The 14,255-nt window shown below is 35.8% G+C and overlaps 1 protein-coding gene across 6 annotated transcripts in view; it reads left to right on the forward strand.

Annotated features, from left to right (window-relative positions):
- KYNU (kynureninase) overlaps positions 1–14,255 on the forward strand; it is a 138,419-nt gene that overhangs the window by 13,376 nt on the left and 110,788 nt on the right. For 3 of the 6 annotated variants that reach the window (XM_076005499.1, XM_076005498.1, XM_076005500.1), the window contains 2 exons: positions 4,614–4,726; positions 5,662–5,841. In XM_076005499.1, coding sequence (XP_075861614.1) covers positions 4,648–4,726; positions 5,662–5,841 — 259 coding nt within the window. In that variant the 5' untranslated portion in view covers positions 4,614–4,647. Of the gene's footprint in view, positions 1–4,613; positions 4,727–5,659; positions 5,842–14,255 lie in introns of those variants that run through there. The other 3 variants (XM_076005501.1, XM_076005503.1, XM_076005502.1) reach the window with 3 other exon arrangements.

Raw genomic sequence — 14,255 nt, forward strand, 5'->3', positions numbered from 1 at the left:
GTCTGCTGTTTTCTGGTAACTCTAGTTGTCTTACACTTCTTTAACTCATACTAAATATTTGTTCAGAGAAGTGAAACTTCTGTTTCTTGAGCAAAGTTTCTTCCACTTTCATTTTCTGAAACATTTGCCTAAGAATGGAAAGCTGACATACTTTTTTCTTTGTAGTAAAAGGTTTTCTTCTTTCTTTCCTGTTTTTATTTTGTGCAAGATGGGGCGTTATTTAGTAGTAGCATTGAAGCAAATGTGATGATTTTATTAATGTTAAGTTCAGCAAGTAATTGGAATCCTAGATATTGATAGGTCCGGAGCTGAGAGGGAAATACACGAAGCCTTATGTGTAGCAAAATGCTGTTTTATTTTGAGCATCTAGGGGCAGATGGGTGGGGGCCAAAGAGCGTCCACCCCAAGGGAGGGAAAGCCTTGAGTTTTATGGAGAGTTTTTCCAGGGGAGAGTGGGTAATACCTGCAGAGATAGGGGAGTGGGTAACTTCGTCCCTATCAGGGGACGATAGGAATGCTGCTCTCTAGCTATCTGTGGTTGAAGTTAGATTTACAACCTCAGACTCTCCAGACTGTGGTGGCTTCTGTGTCACAGGCTTTAGGATACTGTCCACATTGCCATCCGGAACAAACCTAACAGATACGAACCATGCAGTTGTAACACAGAAATGTCACTCATTTCTCAAAGATATCCCTAAAGAAGCTTCCTGCGTGTACATATATTTTAAGATTTACTTTTGTTCTTTCTCAATGAAAAGCCACACACTTTCTTTATGTATTTCTAAATTTGATTCTACACTTTGAACTCATAAGTACAATTTGCTGATTTCAGGCATGAAATGTGAAGCTGTGTAAAAAATTAACTACTGGGTTCACAGTTATTTAACTACTTCATCTTAGACTCGTGGGTAACTAGGAGATCCCGAATTCAGTGGTTTCCATCAAAACAATCCATTTTTAATTATCATGCAAGTTTTAGCTTTAGAGTTATATATAGCTGTCTGAATAGAATTGTGAGAAAACAATTTGAAAATGTCAAAAGCTAAATGGAGGGCACAGTGGCAAATTTCCATTGATATTAAAAGACATTTTTAAAGTGTATCTTTTTATCAAGGACTTCATTAATGTCATTTGAGCCTAACCATGATCCTTTGAACAAATTAAAATTTAACTTTATTTTATATAATATTGATGCTTAAAAGGGTTAGGTGACTTGCCTAAGACCTTATGGTGCCTGTGTCCACCTTCTTAATAAAGTTAACACGAAATATGTGAATTATAACATTTGAAATTTTCTCTTTTTTTTAACTTGAACTTAATATGTTCATTTCAAAACATGAGCATGTCAATTTATTTGCAAATGGTGAACCTAAGATAGCATAAAATTGTGGCTTGTGAGCACTAATTAATTGTCTTAGCCGGTGTGGTGAATGGAGAATTAAGCAGCAACTAGCATGAGTTAATAAATTATTGGAGTGAAGGTGTTATCCTGAGGCTGTGGAGTGGGGTGCACTTACTCCAGAAAGACCACTGCTATCAAGTATTTCACTGGACCCCAGGTGTGAGGGACCCAGAAGCAGAACCAACCACTTTAACTCTTGCCTGTCTGGGACTAGTTTGGGAAGGATAGATTAAAAAGTGTAAATGGATTTATAAATACCCTGTGGCCCTTTGCAGATGGAGGGTAGGACTGTAGAAAAAAGACCAAAAAAAAAAAAAAATGAACGAGCTGAAGAAACATAAATTTTAAAAATCAAGAGGTAAGATGCAAGGACAAATAAAGTGATAGGTTTAAGTCTCTGCTGAGGAGTTCTGCTTTGCACATTCCATCCATAGCCCTTACCAAAGACCAGTATCTTAGTCACAGTTCAATACCAAAGAGCACATTCTGTTATCTTTCCATTCCTTTTTTGTTTCTACTCTGTTTGTTCCAGGGTTTGGTCTCAGAATGGAGGAAAATAATTCTGAGGCCTCAGGATTATTACAAGGCTTAAATAAAATACTGAAAGAGGCTAATGGATATCTTTTTTTTTTTTTTTTTAACAGGGAAAGTTGAGTTTTGTGCAGAATATGACGGTAGCAAATTAATCTGTGTATTTATTTAAGTAACCCCACTTAGAATTTAAACTCATCTCCAATAAACTCTCAAAGTGCTGACTCCCCAAAGAATGTCACGAGTATAAAGCAAGCTCTCTTGATTTTGAATTTCCCTAGAAATATTTCTCAAATTATTTCCCGTGTGGTCAGAATGAGGACTAGGTGTTCCTCTAGTCATATGTCATTAATTTTTCCAAAATGATTCACCGAGCAATTTCGCTTATTCTCTTAGTCAACTGGCATTTTGGGGAAGTTCTATCTAAAAGACACTGCTCAGCAACAGGGTGGCTATAAAGATAAGTTGAACATAATTTAGGGCACCATGTAAAGTATAGTTCAGTAGGGTAGAACAGCAACTTTGTGAAGCTATCATAATTAAAATGTTGGTGGTAAAGACACACTTGATAGTAAGATAGAAAAACATCTCATGGAAATTTAGGAATAGCCCAAACATCTTTTCAGGAGACATAGCTGTTCAATTCCCCGCCCTTGCATAACTAAGTCATTCTTATTGGCTGCTGGATTCACTTCCTGCTTTTCATGCTTTAATAATCAGTGATTCTGTTTGACTCTGAAAAATGAGTCTCTCTGACAGTATTCCTCTTAGATCCTAGCATTTCCTAGCTTCTGTGATTCTTTTAAATTCTTGCTCCTGTTTCTAACGGAATGAATAAATATATCTCGAAGCTCAGATTTCTGAAAGAATTTGATTATATGCTTAGCTAAACACCATCACCACTGTTTGGTTAGAGCTTCTACAGCTAGTCATTCACAGATCTTTGACAAAACAGCAGATTGTCTTTGGTGGACAAGTGTCCAGCAGAGGTTTAATCAACTATAACCAGGTAATAGAGTGATAGAGGCACAGTCACTTGTGTCTCTACAAGTGGTAGAGAGACAGTCACCTCCATTCAAAAGACACTTTCCTTCATCAGAAAGCTAGAAGTAGAAACCCATTTAGAATCAAGTTATAAGCATAGCAAGCAAGTTTGATCATTTCCATCCACACATGTGCCTAGATAAATATAGAACATGGCAATATGTATTATTTATTATTAAGTAACACTCATAAATGTGCTCATAAGTGTTACAGATGTTCAGAGGAAGACTACTTTTAGCTGAGCTATCAAAACAGGCCTCAGGAAAAAAAAGTAACATTTGAGCTAGGGCTTTAAAGAATGGCTACAATATGAGCATGTAAAAGGGGAAGCAAAACATCTTAGGCAAAAGAAGTGGAATAGGAAAATCACAGAAATAGAAGATTTTATGAAGAGGATGAATAATAAGTATGATGAGATACTGAAAGCATCCTCGACATCAATGCTGAAATCGTTGACTTTTGTACAAAAGCAGGGATTGGAGAAATTGGGAGACACTACTTGTGTCAAACTAAAAAATATGCAATGGTAAAACTCAGGTATTCTTATCCAGGAATATGAAGGATGGCTCATTAGCAGAGGTGATTGGCAACTGAGAAAGGAAGAGGCCAAATAAGTAGGAAGAATGTTATTTTACTGGCACTGTATAACATTCAGATATGCAACTCTTTGTTGTATAACACTGTGTGTTTGGGTTAGGGTAAAGGAGGTAGAGGGGATAGAAGAAAGATAATTGCACTAAATTCTAGAGCTTCATTTCTGTGTTAGTTTTCATTACCAGGGGTCCTAGGCTTTATGTACAGTCTGTGATTTGAAAATGTTAAACATATCTTATAATCCAATAGTCCCTTAAGATACAGACTATAGCTAGTGACCAGCTTGGTATTTCTACCTGGATGTTCAGCACTTTATCTGAAACTTAATATGTCCTCAAAGGAATTCTGATTTCCCACCTCAAAATTTTTCTTCCTTAGGTATTTCATATTTCATCACTTTTCACATATGTGTTCATATCCCAAAACTAGAAGTAACCCCCCCTTTCCTGGCCTCACCAGAGATAATCTGTCAGCCAGATAGAATTTCTTTATTTACATTTTCTCCAAAATATTCATAAATCTACATTCTTCTCTCTATCTTTCTTCTTACCACTGAATTTAATATACCTTCCTTTCTCTCCCAAACTACTATAACAGCCTTAAGTTTTCTCTTTTTCAACTCCTATAACTCATCACAGAGCAAAATGATTTTTATTTGATATAAAATTATATCATGCTCCTTTCTTATTCAAAACTCTCCAATAGTTTCTCATTAAACTTAGAAAATTATCCAAACTCCTTTCCAGACTTTGAAGTTCTTCATGATTAACTTCTGTCTCTGCCTCTTTCACATCGTAGTTTATCATAACTTCTTCCCCCTCTCCCCTTAGTGCATTAGCTGAACAAGCCAAACCTGTCTCCTTCCCAGGACCTTTGCACTTGTTGTCATGTTCCTCCAGGTTCAGATCATCATGTGATTTACTCCATAATATGATTTAGAAATGCTTGTGCATGTGTTCCTCAATGATGCACTTGATCACTCTGAGGTAGCTCTTCCACACTTCCAGTGACTGTGTCTCATTACTGTGTTGTTTTCTTGTAGCTCTTGAAACTATCTGGAATTACATTATTTTTCCATGATTCCACCAAAAAGTAAATGGTGCAAGAGTTGGCACTTACTGTCCTATATACACTGCTTCCTGTCAAAGCCAACTGGTAGGTACCTGATAAATATCTGTTGAAAGAGAAATAAATAGAGGAATATATAAAGGAAGTCAGACAAACTATATGTAACTCAAGCTAGCCTAAAAAGTTTTTTCCCTCTACTATTATTCCTGCTCAATTTCAAGAAACTAAAACTTAGAGGAAATATAAAAACAAACAAAGTTGGGTAGCATTTAAAAATACGTGATTAAATCTTCATTGTCATTTATCCCCTTCAGAGAGATTAAGTTTTCTTTCCAAAAAAGTGGAAAATGTTAAATGACGATTAAACAGAGCGCAATGTGATTTCAAGAAACACCACAGGGTTCTGTTTGTTCTAACATGGTACATATGGTGTTGACAAAGAAGAACTTTTTCATTGTTATCAGCAGCAGGTGCATGAATCTCTCTGGTATTCGTATAGCAAAAATACTAATATTTAAAGTTACCTTTTTCATCAATATCATTTTTCATTCACAATAATGAATTTTGGTTGGGTTCATTATGTCCATAGTTTTAAAATGATGATCCAAGAACCACTGGGGGTGGGTTAGTGACAATGACAGGCTTGGCGGATCACTGTTTTTCTATACTTCACTATTACTTCTCAGTAAGATTCTAGAAGAAAAGGTGATGAAGTTATACACGTTTGGAAGCCACAGACATGATGCGCTTTTCTAGATAATAAGAATGGAAAGAGATAACATTTATTGAGAACTTACTCTGTCCTGAGCATGATCACCTAATTTAGTCCTTTCAATATATATTATGTATGAGGAAGACTCAGGCATGGAGTTTGACGCTGGGTGGTTAATTATATTATTTCTGAGGTTGGGAAAATGGGAATCTCAGTTAAAACAAAAAGTATATTACCTAAAGGACTAATTTTCTGCAGTTAACATGATGGTGGCTAAATGACATTTTATCATTTTCTTTCCTTTTGAGAGAACCATTTGTAATGGAGCCTTCACCTCTTGAGCTGCCTGCTGACACTGTGCGACGCATCGCGGCTGAACTCAAATGTCACCCGACGGATGAGAGGGTTGCTCTCCACCTGGACAAGGAAGATAAGCTGAGGCACTTCAGAGAGTATTTTTATATCCCCAAAATGCGGGATCTGCCTCCAAGTAAGAATAATGGGAAGGGTTTTTTTTATTTTTTATATTTTTTTTGTCTTTTTAAAATTAATTTATTAATTTATTTATTTTTGCTACTGCATGTATCATAAATCTTTGAAAAATCATTGTTCCATTACATAATAGAGCCATTATAATTGTGTCTGAAAAACAGCAGGTCTTTGATGGTACTAAATCAACCTGTCATCCTACCTTAGCCTCAGATTCTTTATGTTTCCTCTCCTCGTCTGAATAAAATACTTACAGGGTGCTTATGCTGTCAACTATTTCTCTGAACAATAGAGTGACTGATTGAAAATTATAGGCAGATGCATTTACTTGTTCTCTAAGCACTTGGGACTCAAAGCAATTCTTTCAGAATACAATTTTAGAATATCCTGTATTGTGGCACCTAGTTTATGATAGCATGATGTTTGCCTTAGAGGGAATATTATTTTATGACCTGGATGTATTCGGAGGGATGTTAGGTAAATAGCTATTTTTTCATGCTGTGAGTAAAGATGGTATGTATAAGAGTTGCCATGAAAAGAAACAATTAATGCTTACGAAATAACTGCATTTTCAAAAATAATACCCACAGTAAGCTGACTCTATTCTTGGATTGGGGGAAGTTGTTATTTAATGAGTATGGAGTTTCCATTTTGCGAGGTAGAAAAATTCTAGAGATTGGTTGCACAACCACTTAACTGAACTGTATATTAAAAATGTTTAAGATGGTAAAATTTATGTTACTTGTATTTTAGCACATTATTTTTAATATTTATTAAAAATAATAAGCATCCACTTTAAAAGAAAACAGCATAGTATGTATATCACTTGTATAATGCTTGAGTTAACTTGGTATCCTCATTATGGGTATAATATTTGTTTTGATTAGTTATACAGTACAAGGTAACTCTAAGGGATTACAACCTTGGATAAGTCATTGCTGATTCTTAAAGGGAAGTAAAGAAATTGGTTTCATAGAGAAATTAAGTAATGTATTTGTTTAAAATATAGGTTTGAATGATACAAAACTTTACTTCTTTAACCCCAAGAGTTCTTCTAAATCAATGATTATCAAGGTGTAGAGGCATGAGTTTCACTATGGAACTTAGTAGAATTGCAAGTTCTTCGGTCCTACCCAGAATTACTGACTGAGAGAGACGCTGAGGGTGAGGCCCAGTCACCCGTTCTCGACCAGCTAGGAAGCGATGGTTTCATAGAGAGTTGGATCACTTAATTCCCATTCTCACTATTCCCAGTCTAGTTGCTTCTTACTTTCTAGGGGTTCATCTATTCAGCAAATATTATTCATTTTCTCTGTTCCAGACACTTTTCTCAGAAAAGTTCAATGAACTAAAGAGTGAGATTGTCAAATACTTAAACTTAAATCTAGTATGAGGAGACAGATAATAACCAAACTTAGAAACAACGTAATATATGCTGTATGAGCAGGTGCTGCTCCAAGTGCTATGAAGATGAGGGTGTTATCTCACCCAAGACAGTCTGGGAAGGAAAGGCTGATGATGCCGTGTCTGAGCAGACAGGAAAATGAAGTGAGGTAGTGAGCCTCATGGGCTTATAGGTGAAGCTGAGCCTGAGGGCCATTCAGGTTTGCACTGCACAAAGACACCCGACTCAGGAGCACATGGTGTGGTAGAGGCAAAAATGTTACACCTTTTTCTCATCCATTAGAAAGCTCATGGCTGACACTGCCATAACAAAAGACAGCTTAGCAAGAGAAAAGCATCACAAATTTATCTAACGAAGTTATACATGGCTTGTGAGCCTTCTTCAGAAATGAAGACCTGAGGACCCAGGGAAAACTATGTCTTTATACTAAGTCGGATGAAAGAAGTGCATGGCTGTTGAGAAATAGGATTGAACAACAAGGATGGTGACCTAAGGGTAATAAACTAGGAGGAACTCAGCAAGGCTTGCGTTCAGATTCTTCTTGGTCTCTCGAGGTAGCATTTCTTCCCTCTGAGTACAGGGCAGGACACCTGTTGCATGAAGGTCTATAAGGGAGAAGGAAAAAGATCAGAGAGTGAGCTTACTAGGTTTCATGGCTTGCTTTGGGAGAGGAATTCTAGTTTCTTTGACCCACCTGGGCATGAGGGGCTTGAGGTACTGGAGAAGGTCAGAACTTGCTTCCAAGGCCCTCTCAACCTCCTTCAGTTCAGAGTACTTGGCATAGCAAGGCACCATACTTTGGGGTATTTTTGTTCTGAGCCCCAACAGTACTGAATTTTTTTTTCTTTTTTTCTTTAAATTTCATAAGATATGAATTCATCAAGAAACCAATATTTCCTATCTTATTAAAATCTTCCAAGAACATCTAAAATTGATAAAGCATCTGAAGTTATTTTAAGAGACTAGCATAACACCAAGAACAAATGTTCTTTAGCAACTCTGAACAATGAAAAACAAAGAGCACAAATAAGTTTTGGGAAAATGAAAGGATCACGACTCCCAACATAGGATTTATTATTATTTTTTTAAACTTAAGGAAAGGCCATAGGCACAGCCTGTGGTTTTCTGATATTTTTCCATTAAATATGTTTATTCTAGGTTCCTAAAAGAAACTTTATTAAGATAAGTAAGTTTCCTTCTATTCTTAGATGGTGTCTGAGATGTTATTAGAGAAAAGGGTCAAAAATACTTTCACTCAGCTGGTGTTCTTATGCTCAACATTGTTCTCAAGATCATAGCCAAAAAATAAGACACAAACAAGAGGAAGGAGGGTGGGGAGGGGAAAGAGAGCGGGGGAGAGAGGAAAAGAGAGAAATGCAAGGCATATGGGAAAGTCCTATGGGAGAGGACCTTTCTAAATTTTCTGAAATTACAAATATTCCTGTTTAAAACATCTTTATGCTTAAACCTCTGAGAGCATCCTGGATAGCCCATACGATATATTGCTTTTGCAGACACAAGGCCATTGTATCAGAATGCCAAACTGTCATTTCAGAAACCAGTGATGCAAATTTACATTCCTTCCAAAAGCAAAGGCAGTTCCCTCACCAACTTTGGGTATTAGCAGTAAAGTCTTTGCTCAGCGGATTATCAAAAATTGTTCCTTTCTTATTTGAATTTGCAGGTCCTGGACCAGAAATGGAGTTTTTTTTTTTTTCATAAATTCCTAGGCCATTACTTTTCTTTTTCATTTCCTCTTAATGTATAAATTTATCACTTTTATTTATTTTATTTTTAAATTGGTTTTTGCTTTTTTAAAATCTTAAGAATATCAACTGTTTGACATCTGTGGAATTTCAAGTGAAAATGTCCAGTCTACGTAGCTGACCAATAGCAAAACCAGCAAGAGATTCTAAATATTGTGGCTACTGGCCCAGTTCTCTTGGCTTGATTCTGCTATGACTTTTTAAAATTACCCTGTTGAAATTCAACTCATATACCATAAAACTCACCCATCATAAGTGTACAATTTAATAATTTTAATGAGTATATGGTTACACAACAATCATAACCCAATTTTAGAACATTTCTTCTTTCTCCTTTCTTACTCCCCAGCCCAAGGCTACCAGTAATCTACTGAACATAGCATTATTTTGCTTTGTATAGATCATTAATTCAAGAATATCTTTATAAACAAGCTCTCTCTGGAGAATAATTTTTATAAGAAGTGTTCCTGTCACTGTTCCTTTCATAGTCAAATATCCCCCTCCTTCAATCTTATATCACATCCAGAAGATAGATCAATAAATTGCCATCCAACTTCCATAAGCTAAGCAGTCGTCAAGTTAAAGCTATCCACACAAGATCTATCATTACTTTGCCTATGTAATTATTTGGCCTCAGTTACAATTGGCATAGCAAAGCAGTCATGCTTAAGTTTATCTCTAAGGGTTCCATATAACTTAGTAAGTCCTCTTGAGCTCAACTATAGTCAGGCTTAGAAAACTGTGACAGATAGAAGGTATCAGTGCATGAAATGGGGGAAAGTATACTTTTCTCTATAAACTAGAATCCTTTATTTAACAACAGATAACACTATGTTAAATAAAGGTTTTATTCAGCTATAAAAGGACATATATTATTACTACATGATTTTAAGAATCTGACTTAAATACCCAATTTCCATAAGAAAAACAATTAAGAAGAGTATTTCTTAGTCAAAATTTTGATTTTAACGACATTGTGACCTACTCGTGTCAGTTGAATTCTGCATTTTAGTGAACTTGTAATCTTGTCTTTCCCTTTGTGTTAGACTATTTGCTCCCTGAGCTCAGGGACTGTTTTATTTCTCTGTGTATGAGTGGGGGTCACCTAGGCAAACCTTACGCTGGAGGCAACCAGGGAGGTCCTATCACTGAGAAAGAAGAGTATTTGCAAAGACACAAGCTGAAGAAAGCATACTTGTTTTGATCTCTAAGAATAATTTTATATGGTCAGAGTATATAATGTAAATAGATGGGTGCAGATAAATAGTAAACAGCAGGGTGTGGAATAGGGTAATAGGATAATTGGTGGAATAGAATACATATGAAATAAGTGGGTGTAAGTAATAGGCAATATGGTGAAGAAGTAAATGTAATGGAGTTGGAGAAAAGGGAAGAGATTCAAGAAACATTTTATATACTCATTAAATGAACCTGATTTAATAGTAGAAGAAACATGACATGAGCCACACTCTCTGATTTAGGTGAATAGTGGTGTTATTCGTTGATATTATTAATTTGTTTTGGGAACCGTTTATTTAAAAAGAACCTAGTTTTGTAATTTTTTCTCTCTTGTTGCTCTGCTATCTGTGGTCTACACCTCAGAGTCCAAGAAGGTAGCAGCTGTATTTCAGGCAGTGGGAAGCAGGTTTGGACAAAAGACATGTGTGCTCTCCCTTGAGGAAGGTTTCAGAGGTTGCCTCCTAACATGTTCATCTAAGCCCCACGGCTAGTGTTGGATCGTGGCCCCGCCTATCTGCAAAGAAGACTGAATGTAAAATACAATCTTCATTCTTGATAGCCACATGCAAAGCTAACAATTCTATTACTATAAAAGTAAAATAGAACGGAACTTAGGGCACAGCTAGCATTTGAGTTTAATGTGAAGATATAATTTTGACAAGGGTCCTCAACATTCAGGTAATAGTTGAAACTGTGGGTGTGGTATTACCTAGGCATCATATCTAGAATTAGAAGTTGGCAGAAACAAAATGTTAAGCACTGGCAAAGAAAGAAGAACTCTAGGAAAAGTCAGAGACAGAAGAACAGGGAAAATGAAGTGTTCTAAAACCAAACAAAGAGAGGTGCTGGAGAAAAGTGGAGGACGTGCCATCATTAACTAACTGCCTTAGGGGCTGCATGATAAGCCTTACATATGAGTAGTTAGAAGAGCTTTATTCCATTGCTTGAACTTTAACAGCTTCAGTGGAATGCAGGAGGGAAACTGTATTCTTCTGGGTGTAATTGAAAAAGTAAAATATTGAAATAAATATGAGGGTTTTAGAGTGCTTTTCCAAGAAACCTTACTGTGAAAGGAAAACACATTGGTAACAAGAAATGAAAGGAAATGAATGAATGTCTTTCTCTTAAGGAAAGTAGGGGCTTGTTTATGGTTATACATCGAGAAATTGAAATTTTGAGGTAAGGGAGAAAGACAGATAAACATGAATGTGATTTTCAGCCAAGTAGAGTCCATACTTGGTCTGTTGTCTGCCCTCATCTTTTTAACCTCTTGTAACCAAAGATCCTAAATTGCTGAATACAATCTTTACTGCTCTCAGAGACACTGTTTGCCCCAGTGTCCACAGTCAACATGAGTCAGATTAAAAGTCCATGAAGAAATTTCAAGGTCCCACCCAGCCGTTCCATACTTTTGGCAATATGTTACCAGGCATAGCTCAGCCATGGGACAAAGGATGGGAATAGAAAGTCTTCTCAGGAGACTTTAGACTTTCACCTTTGCTTGGGGTAATGTTTAGTCTTTCCTGTCCTGTGAACTCTTTTCTCAGGAGATTTTACTCTCAAAGGTGTGGACAATTTCTTTTTTTTTTTTAATTGTATTATTTTTTCTTCTTCTTTTGTTCCTAGTAGACAATTCCTTTTTAAATCTTCAAAACATGGAGTGTCCTTCCATCAGATGCCATCCCATTCATCATTCTAGACCTCAAAGAGGACTAATAGATTCAAAATTAGCTAACAATATATAAGGAGTGTGTGCAAATGTACTGTAGTGATCATGCGTTTTTCTCTGTCTTCCAGAAATTACAGAAATTATATTCAAAGTCCAAGGAGCTTTCTGGGAACATAGCCTTGTATCCCTATAAAGAAATGAAGGACATGAATATCCCCTTAGGACAACACCAGGAAATTTAATATTATCAGGCACACAGCAACATAAAAAATTCTTCACTCATTATATTCTGAATAATAGCAAAAAGAATAATGTAGACTTTAGTAAAATGCACAAATCACACAGATCTATGGATTTTATAACATGAGCATATCTATGTAACAAGATCCTATACCAAGAAACAGAACATTGCCAGCACCTGGTAAAACTGCCATATACCCTCTTTCAAGTATTCTCCATTTCAGGTTAAGCACTGTTTCTTCTATAACCAATATGTGAATATCAACTTTTAAGGTTTTATCAAAAATTCACTCCAAGCTCTTATTTATTCAATGACCCAAACATATAGATCTGAGCTAACATGTCTGAATGCCACAACTTAAACAGATTTTAAGGAATATGCATATTCCTTCTTTAAACAATTAATAATACTGTAGTTAAATCATTTAAGTCAGACACAGGTAAAACTGGCCCTTTTCCTCTTTAATTCTTCTGTTCCTATTCACACTTTTCTTTAGCAAAGTGCAACTGGATCACAATGTTCCCAGCATTTTATTTATTTATTTTTATTTTTCATCCTAAAATCTGCTCTTATCCACCCATCCATTCCCCATTTCAGAGGGAATGGTAGAATGGTCTCTTTTCTAATGAAAGAAGTACAAAATAAATAACTTCTTAATTAGAAGAGTTTATTAATATTGTTATTTAAATTTATATTGTATAACCGTTTTGTTTGTTTGTTTGTTTGTTTTTGGTGTGCAGTCTGAGTTTTAACACATGTTTAGAATCATATGGACACATCTTCTCACAGTTTATAGAAAGGTTTCATAATCCCCCAAAAAACTCCATGCTGGCCCTTTGTAATCAATCTCTCCACTACACCCCTAATCCCTGGAAATCACTAATCTATTTTCCATCTCTATAGTTTTACCTCTTCCAGAATGTCATATAAAAGAAATCGTATACTGTATGTACTCTTTGGAGACTGGCTTTCTTAACTCAGTAATGCCTTTGATATTAATCAAGTTACATCAAAAAAGTGTTCCTTTTTATTGCTGAACAGTATTCTGTTCTAGGAATGGACTACAGTTATGTGTTCATTCCCTCAGTAAAGTATACTTGTGTCCGGTTTTGGTGATTATGAATAGCTATTATACACATTTATGTACAGGATTTTTTATGAATGTAAGTTATCAAAAAAATTTTTTTTTTTGGTCAAAGATCATCAGATAATGAAGATTTCACTCTTGCCTGGCCTCATTTCTTGCTCTTTTTTCCTTCTTCCATTAAAAAATGTAAAAACATTCTTAGCTTGCGGGCCACACAAAGCAGGTCATGGCCTTGATTTAGAATACAAGCCACAGTTTGTCAACCCCTGCTTTAGTATACTGCAAGTTGATTGCTGGTGGGTCGTATTACAAGTGTATTTTTAACTGCCAAACTTTTCCAGAATGACTGCGCTGTTTTGCATTTTGCATTCTCACCTGCAATGTATGGGAGTATCCTTCACCCCCAGTCAATATTGCCAGGTTTTTTTATTTTATGTTTTTATTTTTTAGTCATTCTAATATCTAATACTGTAGAAGTATCTTATTTTGGAATTTATATACATTTTCCTAATGGCTAATTCACTTAAGTATTAATCGTTTCATATGCTTATGTAACATCTGCACTTTAAAGAAATGTTTGCTTAAATCTTTTGACCATGTTTCAACTTCAATTGTTTTTCTTATTGTTGAGTTTTAAGAGATGTTTGTACATTCAATAAACAAGTAATTTGTTGAATAAGTGATACAAAAATATTTTCTCCCAGTCCTCTTAATAGTGTCTTTCACAGACCAAATGATTTTAATTTCCTTTTTATTTTCCTTTTATGGATTGTGCTTTTGATAACATGTCTAAAAGCACCTCACCTAACCACAAGTCCGAAAGATTTCTTTGGCCCATGGTTTATTTAGGAGTGTGTTGCTTAGTTTTCAAGTATTTGTGTCAGGTTTCGATCTGAAATGTAGGTTCTTAGCAGGCGCATGGCCAAAGAATGACCAGACACACCAAAGTAAGGCAAGCAGGAAAATGAGGTTTATTGAGGAGAGAAAGACAGGATTATGGGGCAAGAG

Source organism: Microcebus murinus, chromosome 8, assembly GCF_040939455.1.
Source record: "Microcebus murinus isolate Inina chromosome 8, M.murinus_Inina_mat1.0, whole genome shotgun sequence".
Taxonomy (NCBI): domain Eukaryota; kingdom Metazoa; phylum Chordata; class Mammalia; order Primates; family Cheirogaleidae; genus Microcebus; species Microcebus murinus.